Source organism: Nycticebus coucang, chromosome 1 (genome assembly GCF_027406575.1).
Source record: "Nycticebus coucang isolate mNycCou1 chromosome 1, mNycCou1.pri, whole genome shotgun sequence".
In the NCBI taxonomy this organism is placed as follows: Eukaryota; Metazoa; Chordata; class Mammalia; order Primates; family Lorisidae; genus Nycticebus; species Nycticebus coucang.
Genome location: NC_069780.1, coordinates 128347759 through 128374286, shown reverse-complemented (window position 1 = coordinate 128374286; position 26528 = coordinate 128347759). Strand labels below are relative to the sequence as shown.

The 26528-nt window shown below is 41.3% G+C and overlaps 1 protein-coding gene and 2 pseudogenes across 1 annotated transcript; 1 reads left to right on the top strand and 2 right to left on the bottom strand.

Annotated features, from left to right (window-relative positions):
• The first annotated feature begins 240 nt into the window (after positions 1-240).
• Positions 241-1392, top strand: SPZ1 (spermatogenic leucine zipper 1). Its single transcript, XM_053582191.1, has one exon. It carries the CDS (start codon positions 241-243, stop codon positions 1390-1392), a length of 1152 nt encoding a protein of 383 aa, XP_053438166.1.
• A 15032-nt stretch (positions 1393-16424) lies between these two features.
• On the bottom strand, positions 16425-21039 carry LOC128591134 (single-stranded DNA-binding protein, mitochondrial-like; annotated as a pseudogene).
• A 4019-nt stretch (positions 21040-25058) lies between these two features.
• Positions 25059-25874, bottom strand: LOC128591121 (40S ribosomal protein S2-like; annotated as a pseudogene).
• Positions 25875-26528: the final 654 nt, after the last annotated feature.

The window sequence follows — 26528 nt, the reverse complement described above, 5'->3', positions numbered from 1 at the left end:
TAAACACCAGGAGCCTAGAGGAAGAGAGATGGAGCCCCAGCTCCTGGTCCCTTCTCCCTCCCCTCCCTCCCCCAAGGCTATCTAAGATGTCACCTTTAACCTAAACATCATCTCCCCAGTTTTTGTTCTTTCTCTGGCCTCTGACTTCTGCTTGGTCTCACATTTTCCATCCATTTGCACAGAGGACCATCACCTGTCCCTCCTGGAATCTCTAAGGGTTTCTGCGTTCCTTGTGCCCTGATGGCCACCTCTGACAAGTCAGACAAGATGCCTACCCCCTCTGAAACCCTTAACCCCTCTACTGATCTTCCTCGAGAATCTTTGGACGCTAGGATTATCATTGCCTTATTTGGAATTGGATCATTTCCCCCTTCCTTCTGGGGCTCCCTCCCTTCCTCAAATAATAGTAGCCATGAAGTAACAGACCACCAGACTGAACAGAAGGTTCAAAATCTCTTAAAAGGAGTTAAAGATATTCTTAAAAATGTGGCAAGTTCTGAAGAGAGTAGCACAGAAGCAAAAGAATCTTGTGAGGAAAGCAGCATCTCCGAGGATGTCTCAGAACTTGAATACAAAGTCAGAGGACTTGGCCAAAGGAATAAAATGCTATTGAGAAAACTGCTCGTTAGTTTAGACCCAGAGAAAGAACACAATGCAAAGAAAGAGGAGATGATACTGGAAAACCTGAACTCCAACCACATGGCACAAGCTTTTGCAAGGGATTCAATAAATCATTCAGAAGGAGAAAAAGCCTTCAAGGGAACTCAACAAAGTAACAGCAAAGCAGAATGCGGATTCCTTAATATGCAAGAAGAAAATCAGAAATTTAGGAACAACATGGAGCAATTGCTACAGGAAACAGAACATTGGAGTCAACAACACACTGAGCTCAGTGAATTGATAAGATCCTATCAGAAATCGCAGGAAGATATAAAAGAAACTCTTGAGAAAGGTGGAGTCCGTTCCCATGCCCAGCCAGATAATGACGCTGCTGCTCAGCGTAGGCTGGAGGAGCACGTGAGGCAGCTGAACCACGACTCCCACTCGGTGCACATGCTCGCAGCCTTGCTGGAGAATGAGTGCCAAATCTTACAGCAGAGAATAGAGATCCTCAAGTGGCTGCAGCAGCAGCAGCAAGAGGGAATTCTGCAAGAGGAGCCAATTCAGATCAACTATGAACAGCGCAAGAAATATCAGAACCCATCAGAAGCAGAGAAAATAGAAATGTATAAGCAGAGTATGCAAAAAACGGAGCACGAATTTCTGAGAAAAGGCAGATCCCATAGAAGACTGGATGTTTGTCGTAGTAAGAAAGCTTCCAACAACCGGTTCAATACTCAAATCGCAAGATGTTTTCTGGGAATAAAGAGGCCATCCAGCAGCCTAAGATAGAAAATATCTAACGCAGGGGGGAAAAGTGAATCTTCAAAAAACTACATCTAATACAGCCAACTTTAGGCGTGATTGATCATCCAACTTGGTTCAACCAAGAAAGAACTATAGAATAAGAAGATCAACATTTGACTCATTACCTCAGTAATTATGTAAGTTTGGTTTTTAACAACCATTCTGTGCCGTGCCAAGTTTATAACTTTTCACCTTTGCAAACTGCTGTGTCTCTTTTGTGTGTGTGTGCTTTTTAATTTTTTTCCCTTGGTAATTTTTAGAGAGCCTATGACCAAAAGTGAGAATTAAATAAAGATCTAAATAAAAACCAGAATACAAAGAGAGCATTTTTTTCTTTCTTTAATCATTGCTGGGGAGGGGGAATTTCTGGGGGGGGAAGTATGTAATGCTTTAATTTTGACCTTTTAAAGCTCACTTTCTGAGCGCCTGTAGGTCAGTGGTTAGGGCGCTGGCCTCATGCTTCAGGGCTGGTGGGTTCAAACCCAGCCTGGGCCTGCTAAACAAACAAACAAAAATATATAGTCGGGCTTTGTGGCAGTTCACCTGTAGTCTCAGCTGCTTGTGGGAGGCTGGGGCAAAAGAATTGCTTGATCCCAGGAGTTTGAGGTTACTGTGAGTTATGATGCCATGGCACTCTACTGAGGGTGACAAAGTGAGACTCTGTCTCAAAAAAGAAAAAGCTCACTTTCTAAGTGTGTGTGTTTTTTCCCCTATTATATATCAAGGTATAGGATATGATGGGGTAAGAAAAAATGCTAATAAACCACCCTAGAATAAATAGTTTTTCCTTTTATAAATCTCCCCACCCACTGGCTCTACTTTTCCTAATGTTCCTCTCTTGCTTTTCCAACTAGCGAACTGTGGGCATATTAGGGGGACCTTGGGAAGTACCTTGTTCAGAAGAATAGAGATATATCTAGATTTTGTTCTTTGCTGAAAAAATTCCTCCCATTCCTCCAGGTGGGGGCAGTTGAGTTACCAAGGGAAAAAGCAATATGTTTCATTAAGGGAGCGGAACTTCTGGTTCCAGAAAAAATGGAGCAGGTGCATTTCTTTTTATTCCCATTAAGTAAGCCAAAAACCCTAGAGATTATGTATAAAACACATATAAGAAGATTCCGCAAGGTAGAGAGAAGTAGGGGCACTGGCCAGGGACCCTGAAACTTAAGAAACATGGCATTGAGCTCCCTGGGTCTTCTTTCTGCCTCTCACATATCCTGGAGAAGCCCATACCCAGAAGTGTCCATGCATGTAGACAAACATGCTTCTCATAAAGCCTGATTTCTTTTGCCAAAAATTTAGGGAAGGGACAGACTGGCAAGACAGAAACATTTTGATAAAAACTGGTTCTAATACAGCCAAACTGTGTAGAAAACCTCACATCTCCCCCCACCCCATACAGTTCTCCATCAGTAAATACTGAGTTTGAGAGACCAGACATTCATTCTTGACTGGTGGTAAAGAGGCCCTTCTCCCTTATTCTTCTGGGATGGTACAGAGGAGGCAGTGGGGAGCCTGAAATTGCATCTTCCACCTGAGAGTAACAGGCTACTCTTCCCTGTCTTCCACTCCCAGTACAGTGGAATGTCTTTTCAAAAAAAGCCTGGATTTTTGTCCCTTTCTTCTGTTGGCAGGATCAACAGAGGCCTACTATAATAAAAAAGAAGATTTGATAGGATCTAGGGTCTCAAAACAATGCCATAAATGTCCAGGATACAACAGAAAAATCACTCATTGTATCAAGAACAATAAATATCTAAACTTAGATGAGAAAAGATAATTAATAGATGCCACCAATGGGATGACACGGACACTGGAATTACCTGACAAGGATTGAAAAGCAGTCACTATAAAAACACTTCAATGAGCAATTACAAACACTTGAAATTTGGAAAGAATTTAAAAGTATTCGCAAAGAAACAGAAGATATAAAAGGAAAGTATAAAACTGAAAAAAAAAATTATATAAACCAGCTGGATGGGCTCAATAGCAGAATGTTGATGTCAGAGGAAAGATAGAACCATGGAAATTACCCATTCTGAACAACAGGGAAAATAGGCTGGATAAAAGTCTCAAGGATTCTTGTAACAAAAACATTGATGTCATCAGAGTCCCCAAAATAAAAGGAATAGAGTGTGGGAGTATTCAAAGAAATAATGGCTGAAAATATCCTGAATTTAATGAAAGGCATAAACCTAGAGATTCAAGAAGCTGAGTGAGCTTCAAATAGTATATACTCAAAGAAGTTCAAGACACTCATAATCAAATTTCTGAAAAGTAAAGACAAAGTAAAAAAAATTCTTTTTTTTTGTGAGACACAGTGTCTCTCTGTTGCCTTGGGTAGAGTGCCATGGATAGCTCACAGCAACTTCAAGCCCTTAGGCTTGAGCAATCCTCCTGCCTCAGCTTCCCAAGTAGCTGGGACTATAGGTGCCTGCCACAACATCCAGCTAGTTTTTCTTTTTTCTTCTTTTTAGTGGAGATGGGGAGTGGGTCTTGTTCTTGCTCAGGCTGATGTTGAACTACTGAGCTCAAGTGATAAATCTGCCTGGGCCTTCAAGAGTGTTAGGATGACACACGTGAGCCACCATGCCCAGCACACAGTAAAAATTCTTGAAAGCAGCTAAGGAGAAAAGACTTAGCAGAGATAAGGAACAATATTCCGACTAGCAGTGAATTTTTCATTATAAACCATGAAAGCCAGAAGGAAGTAAATATTTTTCAAGAACTAAGTCGGTGCCTGTGGGTAGGGCACCGGCTCCATATACCAAGGGTGGCGGGTTCAAACCTGGCCCCGGCCAAACTGCAACAAAAAAATAGCCAGGCGTTCTGGCGGGCATCTGTAGTTCAAGCTACTCGGGAGGCTGAGGCAAGAGAATCACCTAAGCCCAGGAGTTGGAGGTTACTGTGAGCTGTGATGCAACAGCACTCTACCATGGGTGATAAAGTGAGACTATGTCTCTTAAAAAAAAAAAAAAAAACTGAAGAAATGTCAACCCAGAATTATTTTATCCAGCGAGACTATCACTCAGAAACAAAAGTGAAATTAATGGGAGAAAGTCAAAATAATTTGTCACCATCTGCTGGAAAAGCCCATTTAGCCACATAGCTAACTTTTTCTCATTAAAATGAGTGATCTGGCATGGTGCCCATAGCTCAGTGGTTAGGGTGCCGGCCACATACACTGGGGCTGGTGGGTTTGAACCCCACCAGGGCCTGCTAAACAACAATGACAACTGCAACAACAAAATAGCCAAGGCATTGTGGTGGATTCCTGTAGTCCCAGCTACTTGAGAAGCTGAGGCCAGAGAATCACTTGAGCCGAAGAGTTAGAGGTTGCTGTGAGCTGTGACACAGTGAGACTCTGTCTCAAAAAAAAAAAAAAAATATATATATATATAAATAAATAAAATGAGAGATCTCTTTAGCTTCAGACTTTGTTCTGTTCCATTTCCCAACAGAAATTTCACATAGGAGGTGAAATGAGAAACTGCAATGTGCTTACCTAAACAATCACTTCTTTAGCTTGTTCATATGCATTCCCTGAACAAATTCTGTCAGTATCTCTTACCTGTCAAATGCTAAGTGGTTATAATTTTCCAATTCTTAAACAGAGGCACTTCCCCCGCCCTGTGCCATCGCAAACTCCCAAGGGAACTGAAGGATGTTTAAGGTTTGGGGAGAGTGGAGTTCTGCCGAGGCCGGGAGCTGAGTTGCTGTTTCTCAGTGTCAGCTGCTGACATCGCTATTTGACAATGCAGATCTTTGTGAAGACCCTGATTGGCAAGACCATCACCCTCCAGGCTGAGCCCAGCAACACCATTGAGAATGTCAAGGCAAAGATCCAAGATAAAGAAGGCATCCCTCCTGACCAGCAGAGGCTGATCTTTGCTGGGAAGCAGCTGGAAGATGGGCGCACCCTGTCTTGACTGCAACATCCAGAAGGAGTCCACCCTGCACTTGGTCCTGCGCTTGAGGGGAGGTGTCTAAGTTTCCCGTTCTAAGCTTTCAACAAATTTCATTGCACTTTTCTTTCAATAAAGTTGTTGCATTCCGCCCCCCCCCCCACCAAAATAAATAAATAAAGTTTGGGGAGAAGCCCAACAGTGGGCAACATCAGTTACATGCCATAGAAACTCGAGGTAGTTCGTGGTTTCAACATTAGATTGCACACAGCACCATACCAAAAGTAAAATTTTCCATTGGTGAGAACTCAGTCTTACGGTTGCATCTGAAAATGATTGGGAAATCGGGCTTTTGCTGGACAACCACGTGCTTGTGCAGAAGGAAGAATTAACTTTGGAAGACTGTGAGGAAGTACAGAAAATATTTTTGTATTTCTGTATGTTTAAAGTTTTACTACACGGCACTCTCCCAGGGGCAACACAGGGACACTCTGTCTTTTTTTTTTTTTTTTAATAATTTTTTTTGTAGAGACAGAGTCTCACTTTATGGCCCAGGGTAGAGTGCTGTGGCCTCACACAGCTCACAGCAACCTCCAACTCCTGGGCTTAAGCGATTCTCTTGCCTCAGCCTCCCGAGTAGCTGGGACTACAGGCGCCCGCCACAACGCCCGGATATTTTTTGGTTGCAGTTTGGCCGGGGCCGGGTTTGAACCCACCACCCTCGGTATATGGGGCCGGCGCCTTACCAACTGAGTCACAGGGGCCACCCGACACTCTGACTTAAATAAGTAAGTAAGTAAATAAATAAATAAAGCTTTATGAAGACATTTTATGAAAACCCGAGAACCTGGACTAAGTGCAAGCTCTAGAAACTAATTTACGTCTGTGTAGATAGAAGGAACTAAGAGATGCACCTAACTTCAGAGATGTATGTACATTTCCACTTAGAGTAAAGCCTGGAGAAAGCTCTGCGTTGTAAAGCTGGGGAACCGTGGCTTTTCTGGCACCTGGAGAGATTTACTTACATTCTATAAGGACTGGAGTGAGTGAGAGCTGGAAGTGAGATCCCAGAATCCTTTCCATCTTGCCTTTCAGGAGCAGAGAATATTTTTTTCCTCCCTCTTTTTATAAGGGAAGGTGGACAGCTGCTTTTCTCTTCTATATAAACATTGTCTCAGAATTCCTCTCTTACAGTGAAGAAGACTATTTAAGATGGGGTGACATATGCTTCTCATTGGGGGTTAGAACTGGGACAAAAAGATTCAGTATAATAATTATGATGTCATAATAATCTGTCTCTGATACAAAAACCTCCTGTGCGCTTTAGAACAAAATAGAGATGAACACTGAAAACCCAACAAAGACCATTACAATCTTCATCATGGGTTCTATTATAGATGTAGTACAAGACATATAAAATTTTCCTGTGTTGGAAGGACTGACAATTCAACCTGAAATAGTTCTCTTACTCCATAAACTGATACTTCTTTCCCATGTTGGGAATGTGTATCACTTTATAAATAATTTAATAGCTGAGATTTTCCTAGAACACCCATTAGTAAAAGAAAAAGAGATTTCCACACTAAAATAGTATTGGGGGTTTCTTTCCATCTGTCTTTCCCTCAAATGGAAACACTATCACTCGAACCATCTTGACTAATAAAGTATTATGTTGTTCATTTACACTTCACTGAATATCTAGTTCATGTTACCAAAATTATGCTAAAGATTATTTTTAATTAAACTTTAAAACAGGAAGCAATCCCTGCTATATCAGACCCTCTAAATTTGGTGTTGACTGTAATGTGTAATAAATTCTTTCCTACCAAAAGTCATAGTTGTAATTTTATCCAATTCTAAAACATGTAGAACAGAATTTTTATTTTTATTTATTTTTATTTTTTTTCAGTTTCTGGCCAGGGCTGGGTTTGAACCCACTACCTCCAGCATATGGGGCTGGCGCCCTACCCCTTTGAACTACAGGCGCCAACAAACAGAATTTTTAAAAGCAAAGTATTGGCCAGGCACAGTGGGTCACACCTATAATCTTAGCACTCTGGGAGGGTAAGGCCAGAGGATCTTTTGAGCTTAAGAGTTCGAGACCAGGGTGGCGCCTGTGGCTCAAGGAGTAGGGCGCCGGTCCCATATGCCAGAGGTGGCAGGTTCAAACCCAGCCCTGGCCAAAAACCACAAAAAAAAAAAAAAAAAAAAAGAGTTCGAGACCAGAGTTGGCACCCGTAGCACAGTGGTTCCGGAGCCAGCCACATACATGGAGGCTGGCATGTTCGAACCCTGCCCAGGCCAGCTAAGCTACAGTGACAACTGCAACAAAAAAATAGCTGGGCATTGTGGTGGGCGCCTGTAGTCCCAGCTACTTGAGAGGCTGAGGCAAGAAAGTCACTTAAGCCCAAGAGTTGGAGGTTGCTGTGAGCTGTGACGCCATGGCAATCTACCAAGGGTGACAAAGTGAGACTCTGTCTCAAAAAAAAAAAAAAAAAGAGTTCAAGACCAGCCTGAGCAAGAGTGAGACCCCCATCTCTACTAAAAAAAAAAAAAAGAGAGAGAGAGAGAGAGAAAGAAAAAAGAAAAATTAGCCAGACATTGTGGCAGATGCCCGTAGTCCCAGCCACGTGGAGGCTGAGGCAGGGGAATCTTTTCAGCCCAAGAGTTTGATGTTGCTGTGAGCTCTGCCAGGGCACTCTAACCTGGGGCAACAGAGTGAAACTCTGTCTCAAAACAAACAAACAAACCAAAGTATTTTTAAAGGTGTTTCATGTGAGTTTCAGTGGATAACAATCCATTGTATTCTTTCAATTATTGTAAAATTTGGAATAGTATAGCTACTGGAAAAAGCTTTTTAGGTATGGAAGGAGCTTGAGGTCATCACTGTTGGCAGTGAAATAAAAGCTAAGGCATAAAATCAGTAAAAATTTGGAACATATCACTGAAAACCTGGAATAAGAATCAGTACTGACCAAATACTAGTCCAGTGTTCTTTTTTTTTTTTGCAGTTTTTGGCCAGGGCTGGGTTTGAACCCACCACCTCCAGCATATGGGGCCAGCGCTCTACTCCTTTGAGCCACAGGCGCCGCCTAGTCCAGTATTCTTTAACACTGTATTTTCTCATACTTGAGAGTCAAATTCCAAGAAAAACCCAGCTACACTTTCGGAGGTTTTAGCTGTCCATTCCCATCATCAGTGCACTATTGTCCAACAGCAACAGTAATTTGCTTATCTGTTCGTTTTGCTTTTTTGAGACACAGTCTTGCTATGTTGTCCAGGCTGGACGTGAATTCCTAGGCTCGAGTAATCTTGCCACCTCAGCCTCCCAGGTAGCTGGGACTATAGGCACACACCACCATGTCCTATAATAGTAATTAAAAGCCATTTTTAAGAGAGAATCCTGCCAGGAAAAAGGGAAAATGCATACAAACTTCTTTGTCAAATGAATTTTTCCCAGTAAATTCTTCATAGAGATAAACTAGAAATTCTTGATTTCAAAGTATTTGGATCACTTTTCTCATCAAGCCCTTCTAGTTCCACAGATTTAAAATAAGTTCTCAATACTATTAATATTTTAGAAAGAACAAACATCTCATTTCTCCTTTACAATATATTCCAACAAAGTATTTTTTAAAACTTTGGTTTCCATGGTGGCACCTGTGGCTCAAAGGAGTAGGGCGCCTGTCCCATATGCCAGAGGTGGTGGGTTCAAACCTAGCCCTGGCCAAAAACTGCAAATAAATAAATAAATAAAAGTCAGAAAAGTTATTTAAAAAAACAACAACAAAAAACTTTGGGTTCTAGCTAGGTCAAAGTAAGGTATATTTAGTACCTTTTTACTTTAGGATAATTAATTAAGGCTCAGTGCCCGTAGCTCAGTGGTTAGGGTGCTGACCACATGCACTGGGGCTGGTGGGTTCGAATCTGGCTCGGGCCTGCTAAAAACAACAATGACAACAAAAACAACAACAACAAATAGCCAGGCGTTGTGGACAGGCACCTGTAGTCCCAGCTACTTGAGAGGTTGAGGCAAGAGAATCGCTTCAGCCCAAGAGTTTGAGGTTGCTGTGAGCTGTGATGCCACAGTACTCTACCGAGGGAGACATAATGAGATTCTGTCTCAAAAAAAAAAAAAAGAAAGAAAAAGAGAATTAATTTTTCTTTTTAAGAGAGCAGGTCTCTATATTGCTCAGGTTGGCTTTGGACTCCTGGGCTTAAATGATCCTGCTGCTTCAGCCTCCTGTGTAGCTGGGACTACAGGCATGAGCCACTGTGCCTAGTTTAAATTTAAAATAATTATGAAATATAATAAATACACAGGAAATGCATACACTTTATATATACAGCTAAGTAAATAATTAAAAATTTGAAATCCCCTTTAACTACTCCTCGGGTCATGTTAAGATGTTTTCTTTTTTTTTTTGGTTTTTGGCCAGGGCTGGGTTTGAACCCACCACCTCCGGCATATGGGACCGGCACCCTACCCCTTGAGCCACAGGCACCGCCCGTGTTAAGATGTTTTCTACAGTATTTTGTACCAATTTACATGCCACCCATCAATGTAAGAGTATTTTATACTCTTACAGCATATTGCTCTATAGTCTCTCTAAAATTTGGTATTGTCAGACTTTTTAATTTGATGGTTGTATAATAGTACCTCACGATGGCTTTAATTTGCATTTCTTTTTTTTTATGTTTTTTTTTTTTTTTTTATTGTTGGGGATTCATTGAGGGTACAATAAGCCAGTTACACTGATTGCAATTGTTAGGTAAAGTCCCTCTTTAATTTGCATTTCTTTGATTACTGAGTTCAACCAACTTGTTTTTTTTTTTTGAGACAAAGTCTCACTTTGTCGCCCCCAGTAGAGTGCTGTGGGTCATAACTCACAGCAACCTCAAACTCTTGGGCTCTTGCCTCAGCCTCCCAAGTAGCTAGAGAGTTTTGCTAAGGCTGGTCTTAAACCCATGAGCACAGACAATCCACCCTCCTCGGCCTCCCAGAGTGCTAGGATTACAGGAGTGAGCCACCATGCCCAGCCCCTTCAACCACCTTTTTATGTTTATCGGCCATAGGCTCAACATGACTTCTATGATGGTTAAGAGCTTGTCTCCCACTCTGTGGCTAGTTTTTATTTTTTATTTTCTTTGTGGTGTCTTATAATGTAAAGAAGTTTTTAATTTAATTTAATTTAACTTTTTTTGAGACAGTCTCACTCTGGTGCCTCAGGCTACATTCCCATGGCCTCAGCCTAGCTCCCAGCAACCTCAAATTCTTGGGCTTAAGAGATCTCCATGCTTCAACCTCCCAAGTAGTTGGGACTACAGGCACCTGCCACAATGCTCAGCTAGTTTTTCTGTTTTTAGCAGAGATGGGTGTGTGTGTGTGTGTGTATGTGTGTGTGTGGTGTCTCACTCTTGCTCAGGCTGGTCTCAAACTCCTGAGCTCAAGTAATCCACCACCATCCCCAACCCTTGAATCCCCAGAGAGCTAGGATTACAGACATAAGCCATCATTCCTGGCCAAGAAGTTTTTAATTGTAATGTAACCCAATTTATTAACCTTTTCCTTTTTTTTTCTTTTTTTGAGACCAAGTCTCATTATGTTGCCCTCGGTAGAGTGCTGTACTGTCACAGCTCACAGTAAACTCAAACTCTTGGGCTGAAGCAATTCTCTTGCCTCAGCCTCCTGAGTACCTGGGACCACAGGTGCCTGCCACAACACCCGGCTTTTTTTTGGTTGCAGTTATCATTGTTGTTTTGCTGGTCCCAGCTGGATTCGAACCCACCAACCTTGGTGCATGTGGCTGGGGCCACATACCACTGTGCTACAGGCACCAAGCCAAACTTTTCCCTTTTAATTATGTTTTTTATGTTTATTTAAGAACTTCTTCCCTACATCATGGATATAAGTCTGCTAAAATTCTTTTAATCTCTCGTCTTTCACAGTTATTTCTTTAATTTATATTGAATTTATTTATTTAATTTATATTGAATTGATCCAGAAACTGCATTTAGTCCAACGGTTCTGCAATAAGGATGTTTTCAAGTTCTTTTAGCATTACTATGCTTTGAGCCCTTTTTAACCTTTCCAGTAAGAGAAGTATGAGATACTTTATATTTTAAACTAAGGATGGAATAATGGAAGGAGCATTGCACAAATGGAGAGAAGAGCTAAGCCCTAACTTGTCTTGATCCTAATTGTTTCATTGAAAAGGTGGAGATAATAACTTTCTTTTCCACCAAGGACAAATGGTTCAAAGACTCTCTTGCTCTCTCAGCCAAGGTCCTAGTGCTCTCTGGAAAGCAGAACAGATTAAAAGAGAGAAATAGGGGTGGCGCCTGTGGCTCAAGGAGTAGGGCGCCAGTCCCACATGCCGGAGGTGGCGGGTTCAAACCCAGCCCCGGCCAAAAAACCACAAAAAAAAAAAAAAAAAAAAAGAGAGAGAGAGAAATAGAAACTAATCAGAAACAAGCATGACCAAAAAGCAAGAGGACAATTAGGAAATAATCCAGACACACAAGATATCCATAAATTGGGATCATTGATATAATATGTTGCAAGTAAAAAGAAAAGTAAGTATTATATAAACGAGATGGATATCCTAGATCAAATTTCACATTATCAGTATTTTTATTATTTTTATAACATTCTTCTACAAACCTGATTGATGTAGAAAATAATTTAAATATATTTCTTACCTTAAGAAGTAAAGGTCTCAGGCAAAGATCGATGAGTATCATAGTCGGTTGAGTGTTTTTCTTTTTTGACAATTACACAGAGAAACGTCTAACCACTAATCCATATTTAATTCAATCTTCTCTCATAGGAAAGCATACATCATTTTGGTTTGCATGGTCTGCTATGAAACTTTAGTTTATGAGGAACTAGATAATATATGTATTCTGTTTTGATTTTAAGGATTAAATGCTTTGGGTTCTTTTTAATTTAACAGAAAGTACTGTTTAATGGTTCTCAGACTTTTCTGGGGAAAGAGCCCATTTTGTTTATTTGTGTCTTCTCACTTTATTTTGATCTATCCTATTAATCTATTCCAAACCCTGGATGTTGGCTTTGTTAATCCTCCTTATTATTCTTAGCATTCCATTTCAGTGATTAATGTTCTTATTTTGATTTCCTTTTAAAAAAAATTTTGTTGCAGGTTTTTTTGTGTGTGTGTGCTAAAAAAATACACAACATTAAATTTTCCATCTTAACCTTTTTTTTTTTTTGCAACAGGGATTCCCGGCCTGGCTCAGGGCTCAGGGCTCACACCTGTAATTGTGGCACTCTGGGAGGCCAATGTGTGGGGATTGCTTGAGCTCAGGAGTTCAAGACCAACCTGAGCAGGAGTGATACCCGATCTGTACAAAAAATAGAAAAACTAGCAGGCATGGTGGCCAGTGCCTGTAACTCCAGCTACTCTGGAGGCAGAGGCAGGAGAATCACTTGAACCCAGAACTTTGAGATTGCTGTGAGCTAGGTTGGTGCCAAGGCCCTCTAGCCTGGGCAACGGAGTGAGACTGCGTCTCAAAAAAAAAAAAGAAAGAAAAAGAGAGAGAGAGACTCCTTAGGTCATCCAGGCTGGTGTGCAGTGGTATAATCATAGCTCCCTGCAATGTCAACTCTTGGGCTTAAGTGATCCTCCTGCATTAGCCTCCCATGTAGCTAGGACTTCAAGTGTTGCTTTGCCATGGCCGGCTAAATTCCTTAACTTTAACATTTTTTAAATTATAACATTAAAAAGATTTTTTTTACTATATTGCTCAGGCTGGTCTTGAACTCCTGGCCTCAAGAAATCCTCCCACTTTGGCCTCCCAAAGTGCTAGGATTATAGGCATAAGCCACCATACCCAGCCAATCTTAATTAGTTTAGGTGTACAATTCAGCAGTGTTAAGTTTATTCATACTGCTGTGCAAGGGATCTCTGGAATGCTTTTGTCTTGCAAAATTCATACTTTATGCCCATTAGACACTAATTCCTCTTCCTAGCTCTTTGGAATCATCTTTACTCTGTTTCTGTGATTCTGACTACTTTAGATATTTCATGTGAGTGGAAACATACAGTATTTGTCCTGTTGTGACTGGCTTAGTTCACTTGGCACAGTGTCCTCTAGGCTCATCCATGTCATAGCATGTGTCAGAATTTCCTTTCCTTTTAAGGCTGAATAATATTCCACTGTATGTATATATCACATTTCCTTTATAAATTCATCCATCAAGGGACATTTGGGTTGCTGCCACCTTTTGGCTATTATGGATAATGCTCCAAGGAATTTGCTGTGAATTATTTTGGATATATACCCAGAGGTAAGATTGTTGGATAATATGGGTAATTCTATTTAAGTTTTTTGAGGATCCTCCACACAGCTTTCCATAATAGCTGCAATTTTTTATGTTCTCATAAACAGTGCTTCTTTGGCCTACGCTTACTATTTTCTGTTTTTCTGATAGTAGCCATCCTAATAGGTATTAACATGACGTGTCACTACGGTTTTAATCTCTATTTCTCTTATGATTAGTGATAGTCACAATATTTTCATACACTTGTGATTTTTTAAATATCTTTTGAAGAATTGTGTATGGTGAAAATTAATTTTTTTTTTTTTTTTTTGGTTACAGTTCAGCCGGGGTCGGGTTTGAACCCGCCACCCTCGGTATATGGGGGCGGCGCCTTACCGACTAAGCCACAGATGCCACCCGAAAATTATTTATTTTTTGTAGAGACAGAGTCTCACTTTATGGCCCTCGGTAGAGTGCCGGGGCGTCACATGGCTCACAGCAACCTCCAACTCTTGGGCCTACGTGATTCTCTTGCCTCAGCCTCCCGAGCAGCTGGGACTACAGGTGCCCGCCACAACGCCCAGCTATTTTTCTTGTTGCAGTTTGGCCGGGGCTGGGTTTGAACCCGCCACCCTCGGCATATGGGGCCGGCACCCTACTCACTGAGCCACAGGCACTGCCCGAAAATTAATTTTTAAAAAGATACATTGGTACCTGTAATGTAGAATATACTCAAATGTGCCTATGACTTTTTTATATTAGGATGAGGGTATTTTCCTAATATAAAAATTAGGATGCATTACAGATATACTGGTCTTTTCTTTTCTTTAGTTTTCTTTTCTTTTTGATATTTTCTGTTTACCTAGTACAATTTTAATTTATGAAAAGCAACTATTCAAAAATCTACTTTTCTTGGCTAACCTCCAGTCAGTAGATCTATAATCTGCTTTAAAATCTTTTGAGTTTGCTGGGTACGGTAGCTCTCGCCTATAATCCTAGCATTCTGGGAGGCCAAATTGGGTGGATTGCCTGAGCCCAGGAGTTCTAGACCAGCCTGAGCAAGAACGAGACTCCGTCTCTAAAAATAGCTGGGTGTTGTGGTAGGGGCCTATAGTCCCAGCTACTTGGGAGGCTGAGGCAAGAGAATCACTTGAGCCCAAGAGTTTGAGGTTGCTGTGAACTATGATACCATGCACTCTACCAAGGGTGACAAAGTGAGATTCTGTCTCAAAAAATAAAAAAAGAAAATCTTCTGAGTTCATGCATTTGTTATCAATTTGTTATCAGCATAGCAGCTTTACCTTGTGATAGGCACTTTTTTTATACCCTTCTTTTGTTGCCAAGTGAGGTTTGGCTTCTCTTTGAAAGTTTCTACTGGGTGGTTGTATTTTGGAAGCTGAATTCGGGTATTAGCTCTAATTAACAAATGATATTACTTATTAGTGATTTCAATACTTTTTCCCACTTAATTTCAAATATTTCAGGTCCATTATTTGAACTTTTCAAATATTATAAAGGCCCATAGTCCCTTGTGAGATTTCTTGTGTGTTTATTTATTTATTTATTTTTGAGACAGAGTCTTACTATGTTATCCTCAGTAGAGTGCAGTGGCATCACAGTTCACAGCAACCTCAAACTCTTGGGCTTAAGCAATTCTCTTTGCCTCAGCCTCCCAAGTAGCTGGGACTACACCCGCCAGAATGCCCAGCTATTTTTTGGTTGCAGTTGTCATTGTTGTTTAGCAGGCCCCGGGCCAGGTTTGAACCCACTAGCCCCAATGTATGTGGCTGGCGCCCTAACCACTGAGCTACGGGCACCAAGCCACTTGTGTGTTTATTTTTATCAACCTTATTGAGTTATAATTTACATAAAGTAAGACACACCCATCTAAAATGTATGATATTGTATAATCAGCAGCACCATAGTTTAAGATATAGAACATTTTCATTACCACACAAAGTTCCCTTGTGTTTCTTCCCAGCAAACTTTTTCCACTCTCTGTCCCAAGTAATTCCTAACCAGGAAGAGGACCACTTGAACCCAGGAGTTTGAGGTTGCTGTCAGCTAGGCTGATTCCAAGGCACTCTCACCCACTAGAAATCAGATTAGTGGGACTCTATCTCAAAAAAAAAAAATCACATGTCTTTTTCTATTCATCTCCTGCTAAATCCAGACATAACTATATTATTCTATTTAAAAACAATTCTATTTAAAATACTACAAAGTTTTTCAGTTATATACTTTATAAGATGTATGCTTCAATACCCAAAAATAATTACTAAGAAACTATTATTATTCAATTAAGTTTCTAATAAAGTAGGCAATTTCTCCTACACATCAGCCAACATCTGGAAATACCTAAAATTCAGAGCCTCCAGATTTGGCAATGGCTTTAAATGTTCATTTGTGTGATAAAATTGTGTTTCTGCAACAATTGAATTCATATTGAAAAAATGTTTTCAAGAGGCAGGGTATTGTTTTGTTGCCCAGGCTGGTGTGCAGTGGTGTGACCATACCTCAATTTACTGAATGCAACTGATCCTCTTGCCTCGGCCTCCAGAGTAGGTGGTACTACAGGCATGTGCCACCAATGCCCAGCTAATTTTCCTTATTTTTCATAGAAACAGGGTCTCAGTATTTTGCCCAGGGTCCTCTTGAACTCTTGGCCTCTACTGATTCCCACCTCGGGTTCCCAAAGTGTTAGGATTATACACTTGAGCCACCAGGCTTAGCCTTTAGGACTGAGTTTATAAAGGCACCAACCCCATTCCTGCGTACTCTGCCCTCATGACCTAATCACCTCCCACAGGCCCTACTTCATAATACTCTTAACACAAGGGATTAGGTTTCAACATATGACTCTGTGGGGACAAAAACATTCAGACCGTAGCACTCATTTTTGGAACCTTGCCATCAGAGTTTGTGGTTAAAGTTCAAGTGAACTAAAATGGAAGAAAGGCTTATTTGAATTGGTATAGGATTATCCTTTTACTTCTATGCAGGGATTAAAAACTGAAATCTGAATGTACCTTTTTATGCCTGCTTTGTCAAAGCCAAGGCAAAGCGCTTAGTAGAAATATGTTTCAAATATGACTATGTCAATGGCCTTTAGCCAGAAGCCACCAGGAACATTCACAGTTGAACAAGTTGCATTTATTACTCACTGCAGTGACAGAGAACAGATACCACAGAGAACTGTAGGATGTTGCAGTTAAGGGGTGTTAGAAAAAAAATGTTTCTAGGATTCGGGCTTATGTTAGGTGAGTTAGAGGGGTTTGAGGAAGGTGGAATTTGCGCTGGGTTGGAAACTTTCAGTCAGTAGGGGGAATTCTAGGAAATTAGATTATCTTTCCACATCTTATCCAAGATAAGAGAAGACCAAACCCACACTAAAGCTATAATTGGTGGGTGGTGCCTGTGGCTCAGTGGGTAGGGTGCGGGCCCCAAATACTGAGGGTGGTGGGTTTGAACCAGGTCCTGGCCAAATTGCAACAAAGAACTAGCCGGGCATTGTGGTGGGTGCCTGTGGTCCCAGCTACTTGGGAGGCTGAGGCAAGAGAATCACCTAAGCCCAGGAGTGGAGGTTGCTGTGAGCTGTATTCTACCAAGGGCAGTAAAGTGAGACCCTGTCTCTACAAAACAAACAAACAAACAAACAAAAAACACACAACAACAAAAAAAACAAACTATAATTGGTTAAGAAGCAGCAGGCACATTAGCCAGGAGTGTTATGAGACTTGGACGACACTCATGTTTTGTCTATGTTCAGACATGATTCTGGGGACATCTTATTTTTGTCTTCACCCACCATGGTTGCAGAGTGCCCTTGCATGATGCTGGTGTTCTGTGAAATTGCTTGTGTTCAACAAGAAAACACCTAGCTGTGAGGGCCAGCCCGGCTCCTGATGTCAACAGCTGCTTTTCTCTTCCTCAAGCACTAGTTCATTAATTGGCTACGGTAATAACCATTGATTTCAAACACTGCTTCCAGTATTCTACATGTTTTATAAAATTCAAATATAACACTTAAAATATAAAACAGACATCACTGCATTTCTAAAGGTCTCCTAAACTATACTAATTTGCTTATCTTCAGAATTAAATCCTTATCATGAAGTTCTTTGACACTAAATTTAAGAATCAGGGAGTATATGTTTCATATTTTCTATATTATATTACTATTATATTCTATAATATATTACAATGTTATATTACTTATTTTTATTCCTCATTGTACAAAATGTTGATCTATCATAGTCACTGTGTCATTTGGAAAACACTGAACTAGACAACCTCTTTCTGGACTTTCCCTTCCTCCAGAAGCCTCTCAACTCTCCTAATCTGTCTCTTTCTTTCTCTCTCATTCCTTTTTTTTTCAGACAGAATCTCAAGCTGTCGCCCTGGGTAGAGTGCCGTGGCGTCATAGCTCATAGCAACCTCCAACTCCTGGGTTCAAGTGATCCTCTTGCCTCAGTTTCTTTATTTTTAGTACAGACAGGGTCTTGTTCTTGCTCAGGCTGGAACTCCTGAGCTCAAGCAATCCACCCGCCTTGAACGCCTAGAGTGCTAGGAATACAGGCATGAGCCACTGCGCCCGGCCTCTCTCTCCCTCCTTCCTAAGAGTTGTTGCCTCTGCTGCTATCACTCTCTATGACCTTGAAATACCCATTTGCTCACCAGTGTATTTTCTCATCATTAGACCAACCTAATGTGCTAGTGTTAAAACCTGAGAGGTTCTTTTCCACTTCCCTTTGGAAAAAATGTAAAAGATGGGGCGACGCCTGTGGCTCAAAGGGATAGAGCGCCAGCCCCATATGCCGGAGGTGGTGGGTTCAAACCCAGCCCCGCCAAAAACTGCAAAAAAAAAAAAATGTAAAAGATGTCCAGAATGTTATATTACTTATTTTTGTTTATATAATCACAAATTTTACAGTTATTACAGATGAGATATTAAATGTGTTGATTTTTATGTTAGTCTCACTTGAAACTAGGCTCACAAATATAATAATCCTATGGCAATCCTTTTTTTATTAAAAAATGACATGCATTAGCTTCGTCTGTTTTATCTTCTATTTGCTCAGTTGTGCATCTCTAATGCCTCAAGGTCAGGTTTAATGACTTGACCCAGAAGATTCCTATATGTTTTAGCCCAGTATTTGGGGAAGAGGAGTGGAGGGTAGGAAAAGATGTTTCTTCAGTTACAATACATGCTTATGGTAAAAAAAAAAAAAAAAAAAAATTAGAAAGCACAAAATAAACAAAGTATACAGAAGGAAACTAAGCCATAATCCCCCCGTCTAGAGACAACGCCTTACTGGTAACGTGCTGAGTGGTGTCCTTCCAGGTGTCTCTGCACATATCTGTCATTATAATGTACACATAATTTTCCTTTTTTTTTTTTTTTTGAGACAGAGCCTCAAGCTGTAGCCCTGGGTATAGAGCCGTGGCATTACAGCTCACAGCAACCTCCAACTCCTGGGCTCAAGCGATTCTCCTGCCTCCGCCTCCCAAGCAGCTGGGACTACAGGTGCCCACCACAATGCCTGGATATTTTTTGGTTGCAGCCATCATTGTTGTTTGGCGGGCCTGGGTTGGATTCGAACCCGCCAGGGCAGGTGTAGGTGGCTGGCGCCTTAGCTGCTTAAGTCACAGGCGCAGAGCCATAATGTACACATAATTAAGTTCCCTTTTTTTTTTTTTTTTCTCACACATCATATTATACACACTTTCTCCATTTAAAAAAAATGTAAACACATGACTTAATTATGCACATAATATATGAATAAGATTTCTTTTCTTTTTTTTTTTGAGACAGAGCCTCAAGCTTCCGCCCTAGGTAGAGTGTTGTGGCATCACAGCTCACAGCAACCTCCAACTCCTGGGCTTAAGCAATTCTCTTGCCTCAGCCTCCCCAGTAGCTGGGACTATAGGTGCCCACCATAACGCCCAGCTATTTTTTTGGGTGTAGCTGTTATTGTTGTTTGGCAGGCCCGGGCTGGGTTTGAACCCGCAGCTCTGGTGTATATACCTGGTGCCTAGACGCTTGAGCTACAGGTGCCAAGCCAAGATATCTCTTTTCAAATACTAAAATATTTAGGCGTAAGGATATAAATCAACTAAATTTTGAACACCCTCCTACTTTAAAGATTCCTCAGTATGAAAAAACTACTGTTTAGTCATTGGCCTGAGTTATTTCCACTGTTTTCCATTCAATCATTCTTTGACAGATGTAACGTGTATTACGTAGGAAGAGAACGTGAGCACATTCAGCTTTGCCTGGAAAGGCACCTTACTTACAATTTTTTTATTTTTTTGCACAGCTTTTGGCTGGGGCTGGGTTTGAACCCACCACCTCTGGCATATAGGACCGGCGCTCTACCCCTTTGAGCCACAGGCGCCACCTTCAATCATTCTTTAATATATGTTTCAAGGTAAGTAGAAATGGTATTTCTGGTTTATAAGATTGGTCATCATAGACACTTTTTAAATATAAAAGAGTATTTTAATTCTTCTCTTTAGAAACTGCAAAGACTATGCATGATTTGGAAATAAGAGTACTAAACAATGGCCAAAGGTGAATTGTCCATTCTGTCCCTTCTCTTTTTCTTTTTGAGACAGAGCCTCAAGCTGTCGCCCTGGGTAGAGTACTGTGGCATCACTGCTCACAGCAACCTCCAACTCCTGGGCTTAAGCAATTCTCTTGCCTCAGCCTCCCGAGTATCTGGGACCACAGGCGTCCACCACAATGCCGGGCTATTTTTTTGTTGCAGCCGTCATTATTGTTTGGTGGGCCCGGGCTGGATTTAAACCCTCCAGCTCAGGTGTATGTGGCTGGCACCTTAGCCATTTAAGCCACAGGTGCTGAGCCTATTCCTTCTCTTTACGTTATCAGCTGTGATTGTTGTTGCTTATTGCCTCACGTTATTTCCGCCCATGCATTCTTCATAGTCTACTTCCCCTTCCACATGACTTTGAGACCTCCTTTTTCACATACTGATACACCACATCTCTGAGGCCTGGCCTGAATACTGATATTCTGTGCCATATTCTTTTGACTGACACCACCCATTTGGTGACATCACCCATTCACTGTCCCCTGATCACCACATCTCCTTTGTTGCTACAGAGAATATCATGACTGGATTTTTTCTGTCCACCTGACAGGGTGACAGGTCCTGACCCACTTACCCTAGTAACTGCACACACATCAGGGATCTTTCAAGAACCAAACTGCTACCCTGTTTCCCCGAAAATAAGACAGTATCTTATTTTAAGGTGTGCTCCCAAAGATGCGCTAGGTCTTATTTTCAGGGGACGTCTTATCTTTCCTGTAAGTAGGTCTTATTTTCGGAGGATGTCTTATTTTCGGGGAAACAGGGTAGCTATTTCAGACTCATGTCTTACAAACTGATGAAGTACCTCAACTACCGGTCCTTGAAACATGGCTTCTATTTCTTTGCTTACAATCTAATCTTCAGACTCTTCAGACCACCGCCTATCGACCCCAGGCAGACCCATACACAGCACTTGTACCCTTCCTTTCTTATAATAGACATTTTTAATACTCGAATTAAAAATCTATTGTGTGTTTTTAATGTTACTCTTCAAATGTGTTGATATATCTTTATATATTTTTGTGTTTATATTATGTTATTTCCTTAAACTTCTAAAAGGGGAACTCATTCAAAGGGTATAAAAAATTTTCAGATCTCCTGAAACACAGCATCAAATTATTCTCCAGAAGGATTATTTCAGTTTCAAACCCTGCAGAAATGTATGAAATACCCATTTCATTTTTAAAATATATTGTTTCTGATTTGTAGGGGAAAATGTCATGTTATTTTAATTTGCATTTCTATAACTAGTGACATCGAACATTTTATAGATTTGCTAATTATTTGAACTTCACACTTTGTAAATTATGTTTTCATATCCTTTGTCCATTTTATACTACAGCCTTAGTGTTTTCCTTATCAATTTGCAGAACCAGCTTCAAGGGGCCTGCATCTTAGAAGGGCCTTACATTTCATTTACTGCCCATCTGTTACCATCTTGAAATTGCTAACGATTTTTGACAAAAGGCTACACATTTCACTTTGCTCTGGGTTCCACAAATTATGGAGCTACACAAATTACATAGCCATCCCTATCAGTTTATATATATTAGCTTTATATGTGAGGCCTGACAATTACGTTCACGGACTCATCTTAAAAAAAGTGCTACATACCGCATTGCTGAATATCACTATGGTCACTTTCAAAGTACTTCCCTTGGGTCCACCCTTCAAGGCAATTTTGGAACTCTTTTTGTGTGCTATCATTGTACGGCACATAAAAACATGCAACAACAATAACAAATGCTACTCAGCAAGACACATTGACACAGACACAGCTGTGAGACATTGTTATACTAAGGTAATGAAACCTTACCGAGTACCCTGTTTTCCCCAAAATAAGACAGTGTCTTATTTTAAGGTGTGCTCCCAAAGATGTGCTAGGTCTTATTTTCAGGGGACGTCTTATCTTTCCTGTAAGTAGGTCTTATTTTCAGAGGATGTCTTATTTTCGGGGAAACAGGGTAGTTAGTACACTGCTGCCAATTGTAAGGGAACAGCGGCAAGTTTGCGAACTTAATTGTTAGGCCTTCATACAATGACACAGCTCTCTGATGGTCATTCCAGAGAAGAGTTCCAAAATGGCTTTGAAGAGTGAACTAGGTGCTGGCTCCAGTGCAGAGCTTCCCAAGAGGAGTATTTTGAAGGTGACTGTAGTGACATTTAGCTCGCAGGTATGTAGCATTTTTTCTAGGATGAGTTCTCGTACTTAATTGGCAGCCCTCGTACATATAACAAAGATATTGATCTTTGGTCTTATGTTACAATAAATAATTTTTTCTTCAGCTTTTATTTTCTTTGAACAAAAATATATGCTCATCGTAAATTTAAAATATTATGACTTACACAGTATTTGAAAGTAAAGGCGGCCAATAGTTTCCTGTCCAACAATAACAACTAACCATGTCTGGTAAGTTTTGTGTTTATTATGTAACTGAATATTTTTCCAACTTTTAAGCTACTTCCTGCAATAATGGCAACAACTCTTCATGGTTGTGAGCAGTTTGAGCGCAAGATAACCATTAGTCACCAAGGCGTTGCCTGCCTGAAAATTAAGTCTGGTTTTCTATCACCTTCCAAAGAAAAACTCTCTCGCATTCTTTTCCGTCAAAACAGTAATGCTCCTCCTTTGGTGAATACAATACACTTTCAATTACTACACTTTGTGTATAAACTGTATTTATTTATTATTATTATTATTTTTTTTGTAGTTTTTTTGGCCGGGGCTGGGTTTGAACCCGCCACCTCAGGCATATGGGGCTGGCGCCTACTCCTCTGAGCCACAGGCACTGCCCCGTAAACTGTATTTATTTGTTTTCAAACGCTTTACTACTTATGTCATCTTGTTTTTATTGTTCTACTGATAGATTTTTCTATTTGTGAGAATTGTTTGAGTGCCTTGGGATGGAATGGATTGTATCATTTTTCTCCATTAAAATTTTATACATCTTTTTTTTTGTGTGTGTGGTTTTTTGGCCGGGGCTGGGTTTGAACCTGCCACCTCTGGCATATGGGACTGGCGCCCTACTCCTTGAGCCACAGGCGCCACCTTCTCCATTAAAATTAATGGAAGTACTTTTATCATTTAATGGAAGAATTTTCAGGAACAAATGAAGGTTGTTAGTTGAGGTCTAGGTATTATTTTTGTTGTATAGTTTGTAAAAATGAACAACCCATTTTGTATCCTGCGTTTATCATAGGCAATACACTGCTATAGGAATATGTCCAAGATAAGTAACTCCATGAGTAAAGATTTTAAGACAATTTTTTTGTATGTTGTCTTGTTTAATGTGACTAAGAAGCATTAAATATTTCTTCTTCTAAAATTTCCTTTCTAGTACTGATTTTCTGTTGCGCATGCCTTTCTCCTAGGAACTTTTCAATTTAATATGATCCCTGGCTTCTGGGCTTATCGCTTGTATCTAGTGACTTTCGATTTACAAGATATGTAGTTTGGTAGTGTACAAATTGCTGCCAATCCAATGTAGAATTTTTCTCAAAGAACATGATATTTTTATATTCATGGGGAGAAAATGATAGTGTGCTCTTTTTCTTTTTTTTTTTTAGAGACAGAGTCTCACTTTGTCGCCCTCGGTAGCTTGCTGTGGCATCACATATCACAGCAACCTCCAACTCCTGGACTTAGGCGATTCTCTTGCCTCAGCCTCCCAAGTTACTACAGGCGCCTGCCACAATGCCCAGTTATTATTATCATTATTTTTTGGTTGCAGTTTGGCCAGGGCCAGGTTCAAATCTGCCACCCTCGGTGTATGGGGCCAGTGCCTACTGACTGTTTTTCTGATGGCTTAATAAAAACTTAATGTTTTACTTTAAGTCATAAGGCTTGGAGCCCAAATCAATCTCAAGATTCCTTTTTGTAGATAAGTGAAAGAAAATACAATTCGTATTTGAAGCTATGTCCTTCCTCTTTTGCTGTTCTGACTGTGCAGTCCATTTCTATTCTTGGCATAAGTACCACAGGCAATTCTTAGTGTGCTAAAACCACATAATAAAGCTGCTTTGCTTCATTGACCAGGAATTCTGTTCCTTTTATTTCCCTACCCCTTCTGCTTATTTAGCTTTTTTTTTTTTTGAGACAGAGCCTCAAGCTGTTGCCCTGGGTAGAGTGATATGGCATCACAGCTCACAGCAACCTCCAACTCTTGGGCTCAAGCGATTCTCCTGCCTCTGCCTCCCAAGTAGCTGGGACTACAGGCGCCTGCCACAATGCCTGGCTATTTTTTTGGTTGCAGCCGTCATTGTTGTTTGGCAGGCCCAGGCTGGATTTGAACCCACCAGCTCAAGGTGTATGTGGCTGGTGCCTTAGCCGCTTGAGCCACAAGCGCTGAGCCATGCTTATCTAGCTTTTAAGAACAATACTTACTTGTAAAAAGCCTTTGTACCTCATCATGACCAAAAATACGTAGTCAGGGATGATATTAAACTTTTACTTTCCCACTAGGGACATCATTTGCCTAGTTCATAGACTTTTTTCTTTTTTTATTTTATTATTATTATTTTTTTTGTAGAGACAGAGTCTCACTTTATGGCCCTCGGTAGAGTGCCATGGCATCACACAGCTCACAGCAACGTCCAACTCCTGGGCTTAAGCGATTCTCTTGCCTCAGCCTCCCGAGTAGCTGGGACTACAGGCACCCGCCACAACGCCCAGCTATTTTTTGGTTGCAGTTCAGCCGGGGCTGGGTTTGAACCCGCCGCCCTCGGTATATGGGGCCGGTGCCTTACCGACTGAGCCACAGGCGCCACCCGACTTTTTTCTTTTTTAACAGACTTAATTCCCTTTATTATTCTTGTATAAAAATCCTATGTTGTAACCACAGCTGGAGCCTAGGTCCTCTGCACAGAGACTCTGTTGTGGGTCTTGAGAAGATGGTCAGTGAATTCCTGGTTAGGAGACTTGGTGAACACTGTCCTTTTCCAGAGGTAAGAGTGAGATAGCTATACGTCTTGGAAATGGCATCAAACGTGGCCTTGGCGAAGTTGCCCAGGGCGGCAGTGCAGCCCCGCCGGGGCGGAGCAATCATCGATGCCAGCCGTCAGTAGCAGCTTCTTTTTTTTTTTTAGTAGCAGCTTCTTAGGCTCGGGCGCTGAGACGACGTCCGTTCCTCCAGGAGCAGGGGCGAGACGCACCAGCACAGAGCCACGGTGGCCTGTCACCTTGCAAGGAACAGCGTGGGGCCTGTGATCTCGTTCCCCCAGTAGCCTCTCCGCACTGGGGCAGTAGAGAGCTTGGCCAGGGTGACGGGCCCTCGGATGGCGGTGGCTGCTTCCTTGGAGCACTTACCACCCAGACGGACATAGCCACTGTAGTCCCCAGTGCCAACCAACGCCTTGAACCTGGTCTGCTGGCCAGCGCGGGTCCGCTTTTGCACTGGCATAATCTTCAAAACCTCATCCATGAGGTCCCAGGAAAAAGTCAGTGATCTCAGACTCCCGGATGGGCAGGGAGAAGAGATAGCTCCCTCCAGGGATTTGATCTTCAGGTCTTTAAGCAAGTGGCCCAGCTCGGTGACAGGCATCCGCTCTGTCCTCGGCCTCCCCTCTGCGAGCTCCGCGGTCTCGGCCCGGGTCCAGACCACCGCGGCAACCGCTGTCCCGAATGCCGCTGCCAAAGCCTCCGCGGAAACCGCCAGGGTCTCCCATTCCAGGGTCCCCGGGCCTCCGGGCCCTCCTGCGGCACCAAACGCCATTTGGTGTTTTCTTCAGAAAAGTATTTTTTTTTTTTTTTAAAGCAAAATCTTGCTCTGTTGCCTGAGCTACAAGACAGTGGCAGGCATCATGGCTCACAGCAACCTCAAACTCCTGGGCTCAAACACCCTTTTGCCTCAGTCTTCTGAAGTAGCTGAGACTACAGGTGCATGCCACCACGCCCAGCTAGGTTTTCTATTTCCGTAGAGATGAGGTCTCACTCTGATGCTCTGGCTGATCTAGAACTCCTGGGCTCGAGTGATCCTCCTGCCTTGGCCTCCCAGATTTCAGGTATTACAGGTGTGAGGCACTCTGTCTGTCCATAGCCTTTATAAAGGATATTGTAGGAGTGAGAAATGAGTATATAACGTTACATTTTCTTGATCTAATTCTGTAAGATTTATAACTGAGATAGTCTGATATTAAATCAAAGACACTGACAAAAGTCTTTATTAAGGCTTCAAAAGATGTTTCATATATTTTATCTCTAAAGTGATAGAAAACTGTGTATTAGCAAGTATAATTATTTTTGCTCCGAATTATTTCTTTTTAGTAATTAAATTTTTTTCCTCAGCTAGTCACACACGTTGGGTTGGTTTATCAACAGTT